Source organism: Phalacrocorax aristotelis, chromosome 5 (genome assembly GCF_949628215.1).
Source record: "Phalacrocorax aristotelis chromosome 5, bGulAri2.1, whole genome shotgun sequence".
NCBI classification, from domain to species: domain Eukaryota; kingdom Metazoa; phylum Chordata; class Aves; order Suliformes; family Phalacrocoracidae; genus Phalacrocorax; species Phalacrocorax aristotelis.
In genome coordinates this window covers 7,867,981-7,891,161 of record NC_134280.1, presented here as the reverse complement: position 1 = coordinate 7,891,161, position 23,181 = coordinate 7,867,981, and the positions used below count along the sequence as shown (strand labels likewise).

General features: G+C 44.4%; 1 protein-coding gene across 1 annotated transcript; it reads right to left on the bottom strand.

Annotated features, from left to right (window-relative positions):
• Positions 1-25: 25 nt before the first annotated feature.
• LCT (lactase) lies at positions 26-22,213 on the bottom strand. Its single transcript, XM_075092842.1, has 17 exons — positions 21,484-22,213; positions 18,852-18,931; positions 17,524-17,607; positions 16,450-16,552; positions 15,730-15,808; positions 14,286-14,973; positions 13,258-13,903; positions 10,429-11,988; positions 9,814-10,082; positions 7,916-8,206; positions 6,628-6,826; positions 5,716-5,918; positions 5,216-5,325; positions 3,541-3,675; positions 2,268-2,491; positions 1,218-1,454; positions 26-447 (listed from the first exon to the last, which is right to left on the bottom strand). The coding sequence occupies exons 1-17, from the start codon at positions 22,145-22,147 to the stop codon at positions 239-241; spliced, it is 5,781 nt and encodes a 1,926-aa protein (XP_074948943.1). The 5' UTR covers positions 22,148-22,213; the 3' UTR covers positions 26-238.
• Between the last annotated feature and the right edge of the window lie 968 nt (positions 22,214-23,181).

Here is a 23,181-nt window from a genome sequence, read left to right as displayed (position 1 = left end):
ATGAAAGGTCAAGCTGAGAATCCTTACGCAGATGGGAACAAGCAATTTTATTTTTATCTTTAAGAAATCAAACCAATAATGCTGGGGGGAAAAAAAGAGTTTGTAAGCAAACACCAAAATGAGGGGAGCTAGCTCTGAGGCCAGACACAAAGCTGCAGTAGTACGAGCACTAGGTTTCCTTTCCTGGTGCTACAGACTTTTTGTATAAAAACCAAACAAACGCTCTAGAAAGTGGAAACTACAGTTTACTGAGTTCCATGGGCGATCGTGTATGGGATCTTCGGGATAATTTTCCATACATACATGCAGAAAGAGCCAAGCCCAATGCTCCAACTGCAGAAAGAGCGAAAAGCACATACAGTGCTATTTCTGCACTTTGCGATGTTAAATCTAACCCCAAAAAGCACACGCTGTCAGCCGCTCCTGGTGTGGCGTCCGTCGGCAGCACTGGCCGGGGGAAACAAAAAGAAAGTATTAATACGCAGCCTGGGGCGAGCTCTCTGCGCGGGTGCGTGCAGCGCTGCTTCCCGTCTCAGCAAGGCTTTCACTGTTGCTGCTCCAGCCGCAGCCGTAGTTGTTTGGGATCAGTGATTGACGCAATTCTAGCTCAGAGTAAAGGCACAACTGAGGCTCATATTGTAACTCCCGAGGCTGCAGGAGGGGTGACTATTCCCTGGCAGCTGCAGTCATACCGAAAAGCTGATAACGGTTATTTAAAAACCCCACACCAACAATGGTTGCTGTTCAATGTACTCCTCTAGTTCAGGGAACATAGGTGACAACATTTCCAAAGGTGTGCCCAAAACTCTGATCTGTACAAAGTATTCAAAGTTGTTTAGAAAAAAAATGGTGTGGGGATACTGAATGCGTGTGGTTTGGAAAACATCTTCGGCATCTCTGTTAATTGGAAAAGTAGACTGGATAACATTTTTGCAGCATTTTGGAGACAGGCACGTATTGAGGTCCTGGTGCACAAAATTAGGTCATTCTGGTTTTGTGTACAGAAGTGACATAATTCCATGTGAATGCCCTCAGTCAGAGCTGGGCGCTAGTCAGTGCTCTGCTGGAGCCCTTAAAAAGAACACTGCAGAAAATGGTGGTGTCTTTAAGGACTATAGATGATGGAAATCTTTTGGGATTAGAAGCAGATGCTCATGCGCCCGTGTGCACACACACGCACACGCAAAACCAAACAAGGTTTCTGCTGCGTCGCTTACCTTCAGGCTCCGGCCCCAGACAGGGATGTGGGCCCGCTGCTGGGTCTGGAAACCCGTTGCAGTTTATGATCTGTGAGTAAAACCTGGCAGAGGCCTTGGGGCGCCGTGGCAAGGTGGGGTCTGTGAAATTCACATGATAGAGGCCAAACCTTTCGTCAAAGCCCACTGCCCACTCGAAGTTGTCCATCAGTGTCCACGCAGTGTAGCCCCGTAAGTCAACGCCGTCGAGCACAACGGCTGTTGGCAGGACCAGGCAGAATGGGTTAGTTGTGCAGCTGGGTGCTGGGAGGCGTCAGAAGCCGCATGAAGACGCTCCAGGACACTACTCGCCAAGGGCAGCGAGGTCACTGCCACGCTGGCCTCGCTGGTTTTGCCATCTCCCCCTTCCACCCTGTCACACCTTGCCTCAGCTCAGTTGCTTTGAGGTAGTTCAGCTGCCATGTTAGAGCTGACAAGCAACCAGGGCGGCTCAGTCACCTGCCAGCGTTGGAGACTGCTCTTCTCTGCTCCAAAAACCAATAAGCAAAGGTTTAGGAACAGAGAAGAAAAGCCATCAAACCACAACCGGTGTTTAAACAAACGCTTGTGGGGCCTCACTGCTAAAAGGCAGCAAGCGAGGACCTTCTGAACGTCTGGCAAATTGAAAACTTTTCCCTGATGGTGCTTGACCACTGCTGGAATGGAAACCAGTTTGGGTTGGGTTTTGGTTTTAAAAGATGCAGTTTTTAGACACAGCAGTAGTCAAACGAGGTATTCCTAACAGTTACCTTTGAAGCAGTGGAACCTTCTCCAGCCAGATGCAGCTGTACAGGGAAGCTGCAGTTGCTCTACCAAACCCGGGGTTTGCTCTTCCCTGCAAAGCCGTGGCTGTCCGTGGCCAGTTTCTGCTAAAGCCAAAGGCTCTCAGAATTGCAGAGAGTAAACCCACGTGGGTGCGCAACTTGCAAGTGTGATGGCAGTGGGCTTTCAGCTCTTCACAAGTTGCTTTATACACGTTAGTCCTGTGGTTGGTTGCGCGTGATTTGGATGAGCAGAATTAATCACCCTTACCTTTCAGTGCTTCGTTAATGTAGCTCCGATAGTAATGTGTTCGCCAAGTGTCATTGAAGCCTAAGGCTCCCCTTTCCGAGATCCCATTTTCGGTCACGTAAATCGGAGGGTTGTTGTACTCGTTCTTTATCCATCTCAGGAGCTTTCGGAAGCCAAAGGGTGTCACCTTTAGCCAGAAGGAACCGGAGTTCAGCCAGCTGCGGTCCGTTACTGAAGCTACGCCCCTGCAGAGGAGGACACGCCAATCAAGGGACGAGTCCCAAGTGCCTGCCCTGCGCCAGGCACCTCTGCTGCAGGGCTGGGAAATACAGTGCTGAGCTCTGCGGAAAGCTGGCCCAGGGGCGCTGGTGTGGCAAGCTGGCGAGCGCCCAGCGGGCTGAGGTGGCACTGGTGCTCACAAGCCTCTAGAAAACACTTCTCTTACTGTGCTTTACAATAATACTCTGCTTAAATCAACTGTGGGCAAGGATGTGATGTTGGCGCCAAATCTTTGACACCACTTCTCCTGTTCAACATATAATGCAGTGCTTGAGCACACAGAATTGCCATGTACACCTACGTCCAGGAATGCACGGCTGAGCCCAGTGTGCTTCCACAGGGCGAGGCCACGGGAGCTAGGATGCGGCAAAGGGAAGTTAAAATAATCTCATATATTCTCTGTGGAAATGTTTCAGAAAAACCAGCCTGTGTTCATGCCCCTTATGTGTGGTCCCACCATTACCTTAGTTCTCGTCACAAAAACTAGTATGTGCCTATTGGTTACCTTTTGAAGCTGGGGAAAGAAATTGGTAGCTAAATTAAAAGCTTGACTTATGTATACTTAGCCATGAAGTGATTTAGCTATCTAGGCTTTGAACTTACATTTATCCAATGTGGTGAGGGAACTAACAACTGTTTAACAGGAAATGGAGCATAAAACACGATTATCAAGCAGTTCAAACTGCAGATTAGGGGCAGGAAATATGATAAATACTGTTTACAGCTGATCCCAAGCCACTGGGAGACTCACAAGTGCAGATTCCTTCCTTTAGTAGATCCTCTGATTTTCTTTGTTCTGTTTTACCCATTCACGTTTATCATGAGGTCTGTAAACCAGAGGGCTGTTGCTGGACTTCTGTGAAAATAACAGCACCACAGGTACTGTTGGGGCTATTTCCCCTAGTGTTGGTTATAACAGCTTAAAATACCCGTCTCGTGCCTTTACTTGCTATCAGTTGGCCCAGCTCCAGGTGCACATATTTTACTTGACAGATAATTTACATTCATCTCTTACCTATCGGAGTCATACGACAGAACACCAGCAGGATAGTTCACGTTGTATGTTAAAACTGTAGTATAATGATTTAGACCAAAGTAGTCATATGTGCCTTTAATTCTTTGCTTTTCACTTTCAGTAAATTCTGGAAGTCTGCAACAGAAAACAGAGAAAAGCATAAACCCCTCAAAATGTGCCTCCAACAGCTGGTGACAGCCAGGGGTCCTGTCCCCGCTCAGGGGAGCTGTCACGAGCTCCCTCAGAACATTGTACTGCTGGCACGCACTGACGGTGCAGCCAGCCATCGGTGCTAAGATGTGCTTCGCAGCAGCAGGGGACCTCCTGCAGCAAGAGGAGCTCTCCTCCGTGCAGCTGTAGTAGTACTGTGCAGTACAGCAGTAGTACTGGGAAGGTCATGGCAGAGGCTGATAATACCGGGTTGTCTCATAAACGCTGGCTTCCACACAGATACAATAAAAACGTCTGCACTTTCTACCCCCAAGATCCACACTTGGAACACGCGCCATGTGTAACACTGGTATCCCCTGGCACCAGCAGCACAAGCACAAGGGGAGGTACCTGATCCTGCTGGAGAAACATGGGAAAACCCAGGAGAAGCTGGGAACTAGGCTCTGTGTGTGGGCTCTGCCATTTGATCCCAAAGTGCATGGTTCCCGTCAAAAGGGAGGCTCCCCAGCAAAGAACATCTGCAGCCATGCACAGTGTAAGAAACAGGGTTGGGGGCACCCTGGAGCAAGGAGTGAGGTTTCAGCTCTCAGCCAGCAGAGGGAGAAAATTCTCCTGTGAATTGGGTCCCCAGGCAACCCCTGCTGAACATGCAGGCAGCGCTCCTGGCAGTTTGGCAACGCTTGAGAGTTTGCAGCCCTAGGCCGAGGACAGGACTTCTTCCCCAGCCCGAGATGCTTGGGCACATTATCTCATAAAGCAACACGCAGTGACTTTACTGTGTTACTAACAGCAGCAACTGCCAGAGAAGAAATAACGTGGCAAAAGAAGTGCTCAAGAATGCAAGCATTCCAGGCACACATAAAAGCATAACACGAATCTTGAAAAGGCCCGCCTTTGCTGCAGAGCACACCCCAACTCCGCCACCATCTCATCTCCCTCATTTCAAAACAAGTGGCCTTTCACACTGTCAGAGGGGAATGGTCAGGAATAGCCCCAGATCCAATATACCCCATCAAATTGCTATTGGAGAGGGAAAGCGAGTTCTTTCCTTATATGTGCCTAAAAAGGGAGAGAAAAGGAAAAACATTCGTGACGGCGCACTGCTAGCACAATAGGGTTAAGACTAATTAATGGGGATGGAAAACAGGAAACATAATTCAGAGGGACCAGAGAGTGCTCAGTGCCCGAGTTCAGGGCATCATTTTAAGAACAGTTAAAACACATTTACCACAGCCAGGTAAAGCACTGTGTCTAACGCAGAGCATTTACTGTATCACGCCAAGCTGCCAATGTATTACCCCGGAGATATTTTGGTAAATTTAGTTAGCAAGAGACATAAACACAGGGACCAGGCAAAACATGCACTAGAGTTTTTCCTGTGAGGCTACAGTAAGATTTTTACAGTAATATTGCAATAGAATCATTGAAATTTAGCACTTCTTTCAGAAAAGCAGGTTTCAGTGCAGCAAGTAAAACAAAAGCAAGTATCTGCCTGGGCTCTTACCGGGACTGGCTCAGACCCTGAGCCAGGCTGCGTTCCCGAATCCTCGTTTTCATCACTTCGTTATAATCGCCATTTTTGAAAATGGGATGAGCAAACCAATCTAGAAAAAACTAAGCCAAGAAATAAGGGAGGAGGCTAGAGTCTGTATCAAACAAAGAGATTTAACCATTCTTCTTCATGTGCTGCTGTTTATGTAGTACCTAAGTTTATAATGAACAGGCACATGGAGATATGCAGAGCTGCCCATTTAACGGCAGCAAATGTAATAAGCTTTTGGCCCTGCAATCATATTTTGTCTTATTTCTGGTGGACACTTGATCAGCCACCAGAAGAGGGTGATATGTTCCCTTGCAGCGGTGCCTCTGGCTCACCCTTTTCCTTCAGGCTGGCATAGTGAGATAGTGACCTGGGTTTTGGGCATCTCCAGCACCCGGGATGGGGGTGCCACCACAAACAAACCCAGGAGCAATCAGGAGATCTGTGACCGGGTGTGTTTGTACCTGCAAGTATCGTCTGGCAGCATCGACATCCTCCTGGCTGTGTGGGTTCCTTGGCTCTGCCCAGTCAGAGTTGATGGTGATAGAGATTAAGCCTCCTTGTTTTGCCCGGTAGGTCTCATTGTAGAGGTGCCAGACTTCCGCGTGGGCCTTTATTAAGTTGTGCCCCACCACGTAGGGGGCTCGCCCTGGCCGAACGGAGATGCCTGCAGGGACAGTGACAGCACATGCAGTGGAGCAGCGGTTTCCAGCTTGCTCATTGGCCGCTTCCCAGGTTAACACAACACCCAGAACAGCCAGAACAGCCCTCTAGTAAATAAATGTGCAGCACGTGGTGCCCTCGGGCCCAGCCCTGGGCTGAGAGCGCTGCTTGGCAGAGACAGCTGAAGGCCCAGCTGCAGTGCGCAGGTTCTGTGGGGCCCCGCATCACCCCTTCCTCCCACCGTGGCAGGACAGGGGCTGGCTCGGCTCTCTGCCCGTGCAGAGCTGACAGCCCCGGCAACAGGCTGCTCTGCCGCTATGGAGAGCGGGAAGCTGTGTGGTCAGGCCAGCGCCCACCTCTCGCCTTCCCTTGCTCCTACCGTAGAGCTGAGCTTGGCCCCCTGCAGCCCTAACCCTTCTCCACAGTCACTGGAGCTGCTCTGGAAATGGGAACTGCTCCAGGAAGCAAGTGTGATGAGGAGGTTGCAGAGGAGGGGTGTGTTAGAGGAACGGAAGAAGGAGGATGGGTCTTGGAGGCAACAGGTGAAATGAATGAAGGACCTGTTCACCAGCCCATGGCAGTCCAAACCCCATTTACCCGCACCACCTCCTTGCTCTACCTTTGCAAGCCCCTAGCATCTACCCTGCTGCAGCGTGAAGGGCGTTGTGCCTACAGTGCTGCAGAGGCTCTGAGGTTATGCCCAGCAGTCTTACCTGGAGCAGCTGTGCCCACGCCATAGCCAAAATATGCGGTGTTGTAGGGCTCATTGAGGGTTATCCAAAATTTCACTTTATGTCCCAATCTCTGGAAAAGGAGCTCAGCATATTCCTTAAACCTCTGAACTATAGTATCATTCTCCCACCCACCAAGGTTCTGCAGTGCCTGTGGGAGGTCCCAATGATAGAGAGTCACCTGTGGGAAAGACAGCAAGAGAAAGGACCAACAAGTCATTCACTTCCAGAAATAAGGGCAGTAACCCAGCCTCATTTGAACATAAACAAACTGTGCTTTGATCTGCAGCTACCTGTTCCTAACAGTGTTTGAGTTCGTAGCAATCACACGTGCACTCACAAAAAGTACCTTTTTGCCAGTGTTTCAGTTAGTACTTTAGGACATGGGGAAGTCACTCTAGGGACCGCCTGATGGCGAAGATGAAGCTTTTACCAAAGACCACCACAACCTTTTGATAGCAGGAACTCGTCAGTGAAGAACTGCTGTGCCTGCACCCACTCTCAGATGAAATACATCCAATTAAAAACCTGTTTGGGCTGGTACATCCATCAGACCAGTCCAGAGCAATGCCGTGACGGCACAGCTTTGCTCAGGCACACTCTGATGCTGGCGTAGATATTCCTGGATTGCCCCCTGCATGGTGTGCATACACATGTACGCGGCATTTGGTGCAGCCATGTGACTCCCTGCGTGTACCAGCATGGTTTGGGGAGGACAGGGACAGCCAGCAGTGGGGAAGCAACAGGCAGAAGCAGAAAAAATTCTACATGTGTCCAAGTCTATGGGTACAGGTCAGATTGACTCAGTAGTGCTGAAAGAGCTGACTGATGCAGTAGTGAGGTCACTGTCCGTATATGTGACAATCCATGTTGATCAGTAGAGCTTCCTGATTCCTGGGAAAAGAATAACATTACACCCATCTCCAAGAACGGCAAGAAAGAGGATCCTCGGAACTACAGGTTGGTTGACCTCACCACTGTCTCTGGAAAGATCACTGCATAGGTCCTTGTGGAATCCACTTCCAAGCACGAGAAGGTAATTGGAAACAGCCAACAATAAGGTTACTGTGATCTTTCTGGGTAGTAATTTCTAACATATCACTATATTCCCAGTTCATTTGTTTATGGAAAAAACATGTTTACTTGCAGAACACAATGAAAAATAATTTCTGTGTGAAGGAGGGTGTGGATGGAAACACACACATGCTCTGAGCCTGAGACTTGGGTTCTGCCATTTTTTAGTTGCCTGAAAGTTACTGGTTTTAGTTACCTGAGGCATTATGTTAGCTGCCAGAAGAGCATCAATAAGCCTTTCATAGTAGCTCAGTCCCATTTCGTTGATGTATCTGGTGGTCCCATCTGGGAGGACACGGGACCAGGAGATTGAAAAACGATAGTGAGACACCTTGAGGCTTTTCAGCATTTCCACATCCTCCTCAATCTTGTGGTAGCTGTCACAGGCTACATCTCCAGTGTCATCATTGCTGATTTTCAAGGGAGTGTGAGAAAATTGGTCCCAAATGCTAAGTCCTTTTCCATCTGCTCTCCATCCTCCCTCAATCTGTAATTGAAGATGGGGGGAGATTGTTAGTAAACCCCAAATTTAGGTCCTGGCCTAGCAAAGAATTCAGCCTGTTAGTCTTTGTGGCATCACACAATATTTTGACTTAGCAGCTTAAGACTAGAAATAGCAATGTTTTTGCTGTACCAAACTAGTAAGACCACTTGGGCCTCGAGGCAAGACGTATTAGCAAAGTACAATGTCACAGAACAGGCATTGTTTCAGTTCACCTGCTGCTCCATGTTGGCTGGCTCTGGTGAAGCCCATGCTGCTGTCCCAATTCCTGTGGTATAACTGTTGCATTAATGGTAGGAGTCTGAGGAGTGGCTAGCGAGAGATCCTACCGTTGAGTCACAAGGTTCAGACAGGACCCCCTTGCTTTCTAAACTCTTTCTCTGAGAGGAGTCTTGGTGCAGCTAAGCCCAGTCTTAGTCTTAGACTTGGTCAATGGTTTATTTCCTAAAGGTTGTAGAAGTAACCACTCCTCAGAGTATTCGTTGTTAGTAACTAATCTGGCAGATGCCCAGGCCAGTCATGTTCAATGAGAACGATCACAGCTAGATTAATGAATAGTGCAATCTATTAAAGCAACAGACACACAGGTTCTTTGGATTACCGGTGATAAGATTGCTGGTTACAAGACACACATAAATGCCAAAGATATGAGTACACTGCTAGGCTACAAGTATGCTAAACTAATATGAAGTGACTCTAATATGAAGCAAAGCAACTCTAATACATTACGGGTTTAAAGTGACTCTATAGAGGGTTCCGGTCTTACCCAAAGGCGTCCCAGTGTGGGGGGAAGAGAGGCTCAGCCCGTTGACTGGTCCCAGAAGTCAGAGTGGTACATGATGGTATCTTCCCTCACACCCTCTTTCTCTTCACACATTTTATACTATCTTTTATCTTTCAGATGGAGCTTGAGTAACTCTAGTCATACATACCTTTATTATGATTGGTGTAAAATTTCCTCACTTTACTTTTAAAAGCGTAGACTAGAAGAAATTCAAAGCGCATGCCCAGTGAGGGGTGGTCGCACCTTAGAGGTGGGTAGCTTTTGTGATGGAGGTGTGTTTTGGTATTATAATGATATTATAATAAGCAAAGTTCACCAAAAGGACAGTATTTTGTCAAAAGTGTGATGGACTGTTGGCCCAGGGTAGCAAATATGCAGCCTAACAGCTCCATGGTACCTCAAGTTCCCATTTATCACAGAGCCTGGCTGCGATACCTCCACACCACTCCACCCTCCAGACAACTCCTCTTACTAGTCGGTATGCCAGGTTCTCCTGGCATTGCCAACATCTAAGGTTATTAGGGAACTTCCGTGGAACGGATTCCTCACATAGCAGCTGCACTTCACCCTGACAGCTTCTTCAATGCTGTACCTTTTCTAAAAACATAAGTTTAATTTCTAAGTCACCTCCAGCAATTATTCCACAATAACCATGTCCCTAAATATCTCCAAGTTCTTCCCTTTTACAGCAGTTGTTACACTAACCCTCAATCATGGTAAAACCTAATGTTACAAGAGCTGTAGGGGTCTCATCCAAAATCAATTAACTGCCCACGGATACTTTAAGAGTCTCTCTTGGTTTCCTAACCTGGTATGCTGAAGTTGCTACACTCCACCAAAAGTTCTTTGGAAACTCTCCATATAAAAATTCATCTTCTTTTGGCAATGGGATACCGTTATTGCGGATGATTTCTGCATAGTACACAGCAGAGCGTTTTGGGGTTCTTGGCCTGTTGGGATTGTCAAAATCAACCTGGTGCAATCCGAATCTTGGATCATAACCATTCAACCATTCAAAGTTATCCATAAAAGACCAAGCGTTGTATCCTCTCAGATTAACACCATCCAGCTTGTAAGCTGAAAGACCAGAAACAAATGGAAGAGCGTCAGTGAACACATTAAATTAATCACACATTAAATGAACCACAAGGAATTCACATGCAAGCACATACATGCTTCTAGCTTATTAAAGTCGGCACTGGTCAACTAAAATCATTAAGAGACTCTTCATAGTCAGAGGATACAAAGTACAAATGGCCATGCAAAGGAGATCATAAAAAGAAACACTATGTTTATATTGTCTTCAGAATATTTAAAGAGTGATGTCAATCACTTTTTAAAACTGCTCTTCAGAGGAATAACGTAACCAGCAATCTAGAGAGGAGACACACAACACCAACAGAACAAAAGCAAACACTGGTACCTTTTAAAGCTTCATCAATGTATGTTTTGTAGTAGAATATCCTGGTACTGTCATCAACATCCGATTTGGTCTTTATCCCCACCCCATTCTCAATTATGTATATTGGAGGATTTCCATATTCTTCTTTGATCCAGTTCAGTAGCCTCCGCAGCCCCCAGGCCACAGCCCGATGGTCAGTAATAGCTGAGGAAGGCCAGGAGCTGTCAATCTTTGTTAAAACTTCCTGGTCGTACTCATAAGAGAAGGGCCTCAATCGGGTCGTTGCATGGGTTACTATTTTGGTGGTGTAGGTGTTGAAGCAGAAAACATCTGCCGTGCCCCTGATGTATTCACGCTCCTCCGCTGTGAAAACTGGTAGGCGAGATGATGGCAGGTTCTGGACCTCACTCCTGTTCCCAACTTTCCACTTCATGACATCAGGGTAGTCCCCATTTTTGAAAATCGGGTGTGTAAACCACCCCACCAGAAACTGCAGGTACCTGTCTGCAGCTTCGATGTCCCTGGGGTGGCTGGGTGTCCTCGGCTCGACCCAGTCAATGTTGGGACACAGAGCAATGACCCCTCCCTGGCTTGCTCTGTATTTGTCATCATATGTGTGGTAGACCCTGGCGTGAGCCTTCAGTAAGATGTGAGCAACCCTGTAGGGAGCATTGCCAGGGTCATTGACATTGGGTGGAAATGCCCCAATGCCGTAGCCAAGCCAGGCGATGACTTGGGGTTCATGGAATGTAATCCAAAACTTCACCCTGTCCCCAAAGGTCTGGAAACAGAAGTCTGCAAAACTGTCAAACAGGTCAATCAGCGTGCTGCTCTCCCAGCCACCGATGTCCTGGAGAGCTTGTGGCAGGTCCCAGTGGTAGAGGGTGACGATTGGAGTGATGTTGTTTGCAATGAGTCCATTAATAAGATGGTTATAGTAGTCAACTCCATGTCTGTTTACTGAGTTGTTCCATCCGCTGGGGAAAATTCGAGACCAGGACAGGGAGAAATGATAGTTCTTTACCCCTAAGGCTCTCAGCAGGTAAATATCTTCCTCTACCTTGTGGTAGCTATCACAAGCTATATCTCCATTATCATTATTCTTTATATTTCCTGGGACATGGGTGAAGTTATCCCAAATGCTGGGTCCTTTGCCATCGGCATCCCAACCTCCCTCTATCTGGTAGGCAGAAGAAGACACACCCCATGTAAAGTCCTCTGGGAATGTCCCATAAAAGTACATGTCCCTTTCAAAGTCTGTTTGAGATGAAAACTTCTCCCAGACAATCTTTGCCTTGGAGGGAACTTCTGATGCTGGTAAATTTGGCAACTTTGATGGCATGGGTGGGTCAAACAGTACCGGCGTAGACAATCTGTCCAAGACTTTGGATGGGAAACCATTTTTTTCAATAACACTGGAGTAGAAATAAGCGGATGCCTTGGGAGTCCTTGGTCTGTTGCTATCTTCAAACTTCACGTGATGTAGCCCAAATTTTAGGCTGTACCCCACTGGGCCTTCAAAGCCATCAACAAGGGATCGAGCAATATACGACCGAACATCAACTGCGTCTAGTTTTACCGCTGTCACAGAAACAGTACAAGCCACTGTTATTCACTTGAACATTTTCTGAATACAGCACAGCACAACCGAAAGACCACAACTGAGGGTAACAGTGAGATAAGCCAAAATCTAAGAATGGTCTTTTAGAAAAAAAATACCAAACCAAAGAGTATCTCACAAGACAAGCAGTCAGCACTGTAATAGGAGCTGATCAAATGCTTAGTGATAAAAATGTGTGAGAAAAGAAATATTAGTCAAGAGATATTTGAGTACAGGACACTTGTGCCACTGGTATGCCTTTCCCTGTGCTGTTGTTTTCAAGCACAACTCATCAGTTTAGGTGTACGGTGCTCTTTTAGATTTAACACTGTAGTTAAACTGAAACATGTGTATTCAGTGTTTGCCTATCTTCCCTGAGCACGAGAGAGTTTCTTTTAGCAGAACAGTGTACCCAATACCAGAAGAGGCCAGTCCAGCCCCCTTCCTCACGTTGCCTACGAGAAAGCACTAAATGTCTCTCCTCCTTCCAGAAAAGTTCACTTCCCATTTGCAGTCCATCTTCTTTACCTCTGCTGAGACACAACAGCAATGCTAAATTGTGTTTTCCATAGCTCATTTAACACTTCTATCAGTATGTTGAGAACTAGGTCAAGAAGATCAAATGCTGCATACTGATGTCCAACAGATTTAATACAGCATATTTAATAAAGTTTTCCTGACAGTATTGATCTGTGCGTCTTGAAAGAGTAACAGTCAAATCTCTATTTGAAATCCGAAATCTCTACATCTGTCCAGAACTTCAGTGACTATTTTTATGTCAATTGATAGCAATTTGCAAAGATACAGGTATGCCTTGATCCTTGCTCAAAATGACTGAGATATAAATATCTCCCTAACAATTCTAACCTGAAATGGTACAGGGTGCTGACAGTTAGATCTGCTTAAGCGGTAAAGACATCGTTCAGTCCTGATCTATGAGATCTCTGCAGGCAAAAGCCTGCCTGCAGACAAATCATCTTATAAACACGGTTCTCACAGTGGGAGTGACGTTAGGGTCCAGGCTACGTTAATCCACATATATGAAAAACCTATTCCCGTATCTAAATGGAATGGAGGGTTCCACATCTGGACACCAGATAGGCCGAGGTGTATGAGGTCACACTACATACACAATAGACAGCTGACCTCGTATCACTATGCAAGTGGTGATGTTTTAAACTTAACTACCATGGAAGTGACAGAATAACTATTTGCCACTGTTAAAAAAAAAAAAGGAAATTTCTCCATACCTTTTAGAGCCTCATTGATGTACCTGCGGAAATAATCTACTCGCAGAGTGTCATTAATAAGATCCCCTGCGTCTTCTGTCGGCACACCATTTCCTGCTATGTAAATTGGGATCTTTGTCCCTGTATATTCCTGGGACACAAACTTCAGCAGCCTTCTTAATCCCCAAGGGACCACATGGATCCAAGAAGAGGCAGTCTGTGGCCAAGCAGGATCTACATGTAAGGAGAAGTTCCCAATGCTCTGGTAGCTGGGTGTGCAGGTCCCATTAGGTGCAGCACTGATCAGGTGGGAAGTGTAATGGGAAAGACCAAAAAAATCCGCAGTCCCTTTCACCCAGGACTTCTCCTCTTCTGTAAACAGAGGCAGCTGTGCAACTGTTGTGGAGCACTGCAAGTTTACCTCCTGGATCTGAGCCTTCAGGATGTCTGGGTAATCACCGTTAACAAATATAGGGTGAGCAAACCAGCCAAGCATGAACTGCAGGTACCTCTCAGACGCCTTCATGTCCTCAGAGTTGGTTGGGGTCTTGGGTTCGGCCCAGTCCGAGTTCAGGACCAGCCCCACCTTTCCCAGTTGCTGAGAGCGGTATTTATCATTATACAGGTGCCAGACCTTGGCATGAGCCTTGAGAATTGTGTGAGCCACCTGGTGGAAGAAAGCAGAGGAATATGTGACACACTGCTTTGCACAAGAACTCTTAAGCACTGAGATTATTGCCATGTGCGAACGTCATCTCCATCCTGAAGTAGAAATCTTGACAAAACAAATAATCATAGCCAGAGAGTGCAGGAGGCTTTAGATTAAGTAGAAGAATTTGGTTGTCCATCAACAGTTGCTTTCAGAACAGAAAACACAATAAGGACATCTAGCAGCCATTAATTACCCCCTTTTTTGCAAGTATCACAAATACAACAATAGTTGTCTCAGAGGCCACATTAGGCTTGAACATAGTTGAAGCACAGAACTGTCAGAGGAATACAACACAACAATGGCAGCTGCAGGGTCCTAGTTATTCCCGTGTCCCTACCTTGTAAGATGCTACTCCTGGATCAGTGATTCCTGGAGGATGCTCTCCGGTGCCATAGCCAGCGTAGCTGATAACCCAAGGCTCATGGAAAGTAATCCAGAACTTGACCCGATCCCCAAAAGTGGCAAAGCAGAAGTCTGCATAGTTTACAAAAGTGTCTATGATACTGTCATTTTGCCAGCCACCAAGAACCTGAAGAGCCTGTGGGAGGTCCCAGTGGAACAGAGTCACCATAGGCTCAATGTTAGAGTCTAGCAACCGGTTAATTAATCGGTTGTAATAATCAACACCCTTGGTGTTGATGATCTCGTTGGTGCCAGTAGGGAAAATTCTAGGCCAGGATACAGAAAATTTGTACAGCTGGGGATGAAGACCCCGAAGTAGGTAAACATCATAGCTGGTTTTATAGTAGCTGTCACATGCCACATCTGCTGTTTGGTTCATGTAGACATGACCTGCATGCCCCAACTGATCCCAGATGCTCTCGCCTTTCCCATCCTCTGCCCAAGCTCCTTCAACGTTAAAGGCACCTGTGGATGTGCCCCAGAGGAAACCACTTGGAAAAACGTCTTGCAGAAAAGAATCCCTCTCTGATTCAGACTGTTTAGCAAACATTTCCCAAACTGTTTGATAGGAGGAGTGAGGGGCAAGAACAGCATCTGGATTCTCCTGTAGAACATTTGTTTTGCTGGAAATAGAATAAAAAGAAGTTAAAATCTCCAAGGTGGATGCCAGTGCCACAGAACTTGCTAACACAGAGCATAAAATAATCGTTTGCTTCCCATTCAGCTGACATAAGGCACTTAGGATATAGCTCCTTTGCCATCTGTTCAATCCAGCCTACTGCCTAGCAGATGAAGGTGGAGTGCAACAAGCTATCTGCAGAGCAGCTCAAGAGTTCTATGTCCTAATGCACTTCTTTGCAGGTAGATTCTCGTAATCCATTACAGCTTGGTCAAAGCTGCAAACAAAATCCTTGCAGTATGTAGCAATTACACATGCTACAACTGCTCTCGTCAGTGTCGATAGGATAAGCTAAAACTTTAGTAACTCCCTGCGCAACGACACCTCCTACATTTCTGTAGGCCCGATTGGCTTCTCGCCTACAAAAGCCTCTATTTTATTTATTTATTTATTGATTGATTGATTGATTGATTGATTTCTAACTATTTTGCTCTTGAAAAGAACAGAAGGCTTGGCTTGAAGGTGCAATTGGGGTAACTAAGAATGAGAGCGTGGAAGAGAATTACATTGGCTGTAATGGTAGGATAGAAGATTGTCTGCAATAGCAAGAGACTGGGCTCAGCAGAAGGCACTCCTTTCCAGTTCTTTCAGCAAATAACAGCAGACTTTACCACTAAAACTGTCTCATGTCTGCCCATACATAGGTTTCTAGAGGACACCGTTTTATTATAGTATCTGATTTAAGGGACAAAAACTGTACCTTAAAACATGAGATGATGAGAACGCCAAGAACTCATTAACATCATACCCAATCGTACGTGTCTCTTCTTTATTAATAGCTGAAAACAAAGAAATGGTAAGCGATGGACTTCGTCACAACTTAGATGCCATGAACTGTGTGACATAACCTGTACATACAATTACACCTTTAGAAAAAAGGTGCTTTTCATAACTGATAGCTATTCTCCTCAGATCAGATATGCTGGGTTTTTATCAGATATTTACAACTTCATGTTAAAAAAAGATCATAGAATCATTTAGATTGGAAAACACCTTTAAGATCACCAAGTCCAACCACTAACCTAGCACTGCCAAGTCCCCCACTATACTGTGTCCCTAAGCACCACATCTACATGACTTTTAAATACCTCCAGGAACAGGGACTCAACCACTTCCCTGGGCAGCTTCCTCCAATGCTTGACAACCCTTTCAATGACGAATTTTTTCCTAATATCCAATCTAAACTTCCCCTGGTGCAACTTGAGGCTGATTAAAATGATGAAAAGCTTTGGTGAAGATTTCCTGCCTCCCCTCCCTTAACACTCACCATCCACCCTTGGTTTTTCAAGAAGGCTATGAAAGAAACTATGAAGTTATTTCATCTAATAGCAGCAGTCTGGACTGCACAATTTTGAATTTTCTCTATAATTTGCCATGCAGAGCTTAGCTAAAAAACTCTCCTTCCTGAAATGTCACTCACCTGTGACAATGGCAGCTACTGGTATGAAAGGATTCTCTTCCATAGAACCACAGTCAAGGAACTTCAGACTAAAAATCAAGATCTCTATGTCCTTCAAGACATTCTGCAAAACCAGAAGTCAGAGACTTGTGTGAAAAGAAGCATCAGCCAGCTAGTAGAACCATGCTCTTGGCATTTGTTGCTTTTGACACAGAATAGGAAATACCTAGAATACTGAGAATTGGTGATAAAGTTCTTCAAAGCTAAATTCATAAATCAGCAGCGTAAGTATTAAATACCACCCACTATTTTTCGCTGATCCAAAAAAAGCCCAGTGCAAATCAAAGCATAAACTCCAGACACCTTCAGTGTTCAGCCTGTCATTGAAAAGTCACAAGGAACTACGTCCTATCTTGAAGGCTTACTTCATAAGACTCTGTAGCATAAATGGCTCACTCCAGATTTTTGGAGTAACTGCAGCATGCTGAACTCTAAGGAGACTGTGTCACATGGGTAGCTCCTAATTCTGTTACTCCAATGCTAGATGACTCTCATCTTACAGATTTTAAGAATGCAATTCACTACCAGAGGTTTAATTTAAACGCCTACAGCAGCACCGACATTGCTGCTGCCATGTGACCTAACCCTTTCACAAACTCATCCTCAATGACATTTCTAGCACTGCCTCTGCTGCTGAGGAGCTGCGGAGTTTGGTAGCACAATTGCAGAACGCATGCCAGAATAAAACAGTGTCTTTCAGTGCATAGTGATTAACCTAACAGCTTATCAAACACTTGGGATGTAAGAATGTTTTTCAGTCCTGGGCAAAAGAACTATGCCATTCCAGTCGTTAATGCATCAATAATGAGCACTGACCAAGATGATCCTCTCCAGTACTTTCGAACACCTGTTTTAAAGTCAGAATAACAACAGAGAAGTAAGTGAGCAGTACGCAGCTGTTCCCTGGGGTAGCTGTTGTCTGAGCTGTCACAGCAAATCAGAACTGTTTAGGCACGCACCAGGAAACATGAAATTCCCCTTCTACTTATGGTCTGTTGTCTGCTGCTATACTTTGAACACTGTGCATAACGTTACCTGGAATTCACGCAATTTCTTGTAGAAATCTGTTTCATTTCCGCAATAGTACTGAAGGCTGAGAGACAGAAAGTCTACAGAATCCTAAAGAAAAGAAAAGGAAAATAATAATTCTGGATTAAAATGCATTTTTTGCAGGTATTATCTTAAAAAATATACAAAATTTAAAATATTCAATAAAGATACATTGCTGGAGTAAGAAGCTATACAGCTATATGGGACTGCCGGACAATATCGTGAGTACATGGATACTGTATGGGAAAATGCATTTTGTGTCTCCCCTAAACAAAGGAAAATCTAAACAGCTAAAGGAAATTCTAGGAGTATTTTATGAATTTAATACTAGTGATTTACAGTTGATTTTTTTACTGAAGAAGTCTCTGGTTAATCAGACAGAGATACCTTTGCAGCTATGTGGTTCAGGTAGGCCTTATCAATACTCCTTTGGGGAAAGTTCACTTCAGAAATCTTTAATCATTCCAATCTACAAGCATTATCCCACTCAAAGTCATCAAGTTCAAGGGAGTAGATAGTATTCTTTTATTAAACCAGCTGATGAGGTCGGAAAAAAAAAACCTGATGAACTTCCAGCTTATTTTTCAGTCCAAGGTTTTCTTGTAGTTTAGTCAGCTCATCATCCTTCCTCTCCCTGTGAACCTTGTTATATCCTTGAAATGCCATGCCTACATTATTGCTTACCCTATCACTATATTTTGTATTGTGAGAACAAGCCAAAAACCTTCACTGTCTTTTGTTCACTACATCCTGCATCAACATCCTCTAGGTGAAGACAACTACTAACAGAGGGTTTGGTCTTTACTGAAAGGATGCCATCATCTTTGTAGAGATTATGTTCTTCTCAGGTTGTACCACCCCTGTGCAGCTAGATCACTTTTAGAACAGCTTTGTCTGTGTTTTAACATAATAAGCCGATTTTTTTAAAATAGCGGTTCTTTAAAATAAAGTGTCTTTTTTATTTGGTGGTGCATTAAGTAGACTTGCAAAAAAAAAACCTCAGCGGGTACTCTTTTTGCAGATGCCTTGTCATTTAAGCATGTACATTGCTAAAATTGCCAATTATGAGAGCAAATATTTCTCCATGTATCTTAATCGGTGCTTACTAGCCAAGAAAGTATGCTGAAGTAATTTTTAAAATCAGCAAGCTTCACATGATCAGACTAATCAAATAAGTAAAATTTACCAAATTGGTCAGTTGGTCGACTTGCTGAAATTTTATTTAACTTGCAACAAGTCACTTGATCCTGTACATAAATATCAAGTTAAATAAATTTATATAATTTTGGAAATAATTTCTATTAAGATGTTACCTGAAAAGAAACTGAAAGCAATTCTGATGAAGCACTGTTCAAGACATGGCCCATTCCTAAAGCAATGGACAGCTTTCCATCTTGAGAAAAAAAAAGAGGCACTCAATTAGTTATGTTAAAGACAAATAAGAAAACTTTCAGTTCACTGCCGTTATTTTAAAATCAGTTGGAAATTTTTGAAGATCTGGATCATCAGACAGTGCCCTAGGTAGATGATTTGAGAATACCCACTAGGATTTCAAGAGAGAGTTGAAGAAGGTAGAAATTCAAAGGCAGAGATCAAGGAGTCTTTGTCAGTAAATCTTATCACGACTGCTCAGAAACACCTTAGCGCTGCTGCTTGCAGGAAGGTGGATCAGCAGACAGCTGTCCAGTGGGTGCCCTTCCACTCCATGAATAATCAAGTAATATCTTTAATTTTTGTGCCTTTGTGGTGGTCCTACAGTGGTTATTTTTTAAATCCATCCTGTGCTGGATGCTGCTGAGATGCTGGGATGCCAGAAAACTGGGGGGGCAGGTTATGGAGGGAGGGAAGCTGAGCAACCTCTAAGGGCTATCACCAGAGAGTGTGAGCTGTACTGTGAAGTATACCTGACAAATGCAGGAATTAAAAATAAACAAATTAATTAAAATTTTGAAAAAAAACGTGATTCAGCCAGCTCTACTGGTTGTCTGCTTGGGACAGAAAAACTCCAAGCCCAAAGAAGGCAGACCTAAGAGGACAGCTGCTTAGAAAATCCCAGGTACCCATCATAGACGAGGTGAAATTCTCTTGCTCTGTGTAACACAGGTAGATGTAATTATTTTAAAACCCCAGTGTCTGCAATGAGGAAAGTCAAACAAAAGACATTGCAGACTTCCTCACGCTATTATTATCTCACAGGAGACTTCTTGTGCCTTGGTTTTTTTATGGTTTGAGATATATTTCAGGAATTTTTTAGTCTTTCCTCTGTGGGTCCAGAAGAGGTACATAAAAATACATTATTGCCTACAAAATAGCTTGATTGTTATGACTTTTGTCATTGTACACGGAAAAGAATAGAATAAGACTCTAAGTAATTTTAAAGTAATTTGTAACTGAGATAGTTTTCATTTTACACTAAAAAGTAAATATTTTGTTTCATTTTGCCTTATTTAACTATTTAAAGTTAACTTTAACTTTTTAAAGTTAAATAAAATCATTTGCTTAAATGAGAAATGTCATTTGAAACCATGATCAGTTTTGTTTAAGTGGATTTTGTCAATACATTTGCAAAGATTTCCACCCTTTAGGTGGAAGGCTGATAGTTGAATTTGACGTGATTCTTCATCTAGATCTGGACCTCTAAAGATGTGTTGCTTGGGAACACATCATGCCTTAATGAAAAAGCCTGTACTCATCATACATTATAGCTCAGGCACTGACTGATGGCATGACCCTCCTCTCTTAGCTGACATAGTAGCACTTGCGATCCCAGTTTTGAATGACATTGAAATAAGTCTTTAAAAATGAGATGACTGAACAGGAATCAAAGATTATTCCTAAGTCTCAGTCCCCCTTTTAATATACAACACATTTAAGTTTTGGTATATGAACAGCATGAGACTACAGTTCATTGGGGGCATCTGCTGGTCTTAATTTAAAGAGCACATGGACACAGCCCTTAGAGAAAAAGCGTATAAAAGTGTTGTAACGTTTGGTTTTGAAGTACTAGTTTCTGCTGCTCAAATTAACTGGAGGCTTTTTAATACTTCCCTGAGGCTTAAAAGATTAAATATGAAAATGCATACATAAACATAGATACTATCCCCAACTATTTTGGCATCATGGTTTTAGCTGGGAATGAGTTAATTTTCTTCACTCTAGCTGGTATAGTGCTGTGCTTTGAAATTAGCATGGAAAAAAACCTGTTGAGATAACACACAGATGTTTGGGCTGTTGCTGGGTAGCGCTTATACTAGTCAAGGCCTTTTCCAGCCTCCCATGCTCTGCTGGGTGCACAAGAAGCCGGGAGGGGAGGGGGCACAGCTAAGAGAGCGGATCCAAACTGACCAAAGGGATATTCCATACCATGTAACATCATGCCCAGTATGTTCCCTGGGAGGGGCTGGCCGGGGGAGGGAGGCAGCAATCGCAGCTGGAGGACGGGCAGCGTCGGTTGGCGGGTGGTGAGCGGTTGTATCGTTTGTGTTTCCGTGGTTTTTTTTTCCTGTTTTCCCTTTCCCTTCCCTTTCCCTTTTATTATATTAACATTATTGTCATTATCATAATAATCATTTATCATTATCATCTTATTGTAATCATTAAACTGTGCTTATCTCAACCCACAAGTTCTTTTGCTCATCCGATTCTCTTCCCCATCCCACAGGGGTGGGGGGGAGTGAGTGAGCGGCTGCGGGGTGTTCAGTTGCCAGCTGAGGCTGAACCACGACATTTGGCTATCAAGTAAAATGCAGTTGCCAGTAAATTATAAAACAATTAGCAAAATAAGGGACTTAAAGGAACCTGTTACTCAAGGATTTCTATGTAATACTGAGAGCACTGGTAGCATATTTACACAGAGATTGCATGTAGTGGTTGCCATTCAATCCCACCACAAAATATTTGTGAAAGTCATATAAAAAATAAACCCCCTCTCCCCATTCTCCTTACCTGCTGGCGAGTATTTCTCATGGTAGAGGGTGTAAGCCCTTTTATGCGCGGCAGCTAGGGCCTGGGCTCGGTACTGGGGGTCATCGTAAGGCAAGCTTTCAAGGACCTCCGGCAGGTCACTGAAGGTGAGCCACACATTGACCAGGTCCCCAAAAACACGGAAGCTGAACTCTGTGTATTCCACAAAAAGGTCAGCAAAAGCATTGGCTTTCCTACCCACAGCCTGCGTGGCCACAGCACCAGGGACATGCTGGTGATGCAGAACTACCACCGGCCTGAGGTCTGCAGCAACCAGGGTCTTGAGCAGCTTCTGGTAGCACTGCACTTGAGCTTCATCTGGCTTCCTAGCGTCCCCCTTCGGAAGGATGCGTGCCCATGGCAGGAAGACTTTGTAATGTGTCACCCCAATCTCACGAAGGTGGGAGAAGTACTGGAGCAGCTCAGGAGCCACAGGATCTTGTTGGCAGAGGTAATCATGGGCTCCAGCCACGGCAGGGCCCTGATCTTCCTTGGGTAGGACTTGGTTCTGCAGATGCAATCTATTTACTAACTCACTGGGTAGAGGTCCAGCAATGGCGATAAAATTCTGAGCAAATTCCCCCTCTATCCCAGTGCTGGGAGAGACTAACAGAAAGAAGATGACTGTCTTACAAATCAGCTCCATTTCTGGACTTGCTTCAGAAAGTTATTTCACACTACTTATATTACAGTGGAAGTAATATTTAACTGAAATTATCTATTACACAGATAAATGGTCCCAGAACTAGCTGACACTAGAATGATAACAAATCAGGACTTTTAGTCAACAGATGAACAAATGGACAAATACAGGAAAACCAGTCACATGGAAGTATTTTCTGAGATGCTCAGGTTCCCCTTTATCCTTGAACATCAATTGACATTTACTAATACTGCCTCAATTTCAGAGGAAGATGAGATAGGTAGACAATGCTTTTTATGTCCTCTTGGCCTTTTTTGGCTTAAGAGGGATCCCAGCACAGCTCTGGATGCAGAAAATAATGAGCAGTTATCTGCGTTGCTGGAGCTGGGTGCCGCCACAGCTCTAGGTGCACAGGACAGCAAGAAGCACATTTATGCTCTAATTCTTAGGTGCAGAAAGGAAATCTGAGATGTGGCATCTCACCCACTTGGAAAAGTGGCTATTACATTAATTCAGGCAGCAGCAACAATGTGCATCCTCTTGCCTGATAACATCAAGGAATTTGAACATAATTTTATTGCCTTCCAAAGTACTCCTTCCTTCAGCCTTGAAAACATATGCTCTCTCAGCAGGGTGGACACATACAGATCACCTGCCTGAACTGCTGCAAGGAAGAGATAACTTGACTTCCCTACATTCAAATACAGCAAAACTGAAGAGTTGCCTAAATACAGAACATGTTTAAATCAACTAAATACAAAATTCTACATAAATAAAAAGTCAGTTCCATCTCTGAATTTATTTCCTTTAATAACCAGCTTTTTGTCTGAAGTACACCTGGAATCAACTGGGCAACTTATTCCTCTGCCAAGCAACATTATCTTTAAATTACAGTAGAAAACGTCTCTCAACATTTGCTGTTACGCAAATAGACAATCTTCTAGATTATACAGGGATAGTAACCTGTGTACTTTGACCCTGTTTGATTCCCAGGTGATTATTCTTTTTAGAAAGCCTTGAAATACTTACTGTTCTGA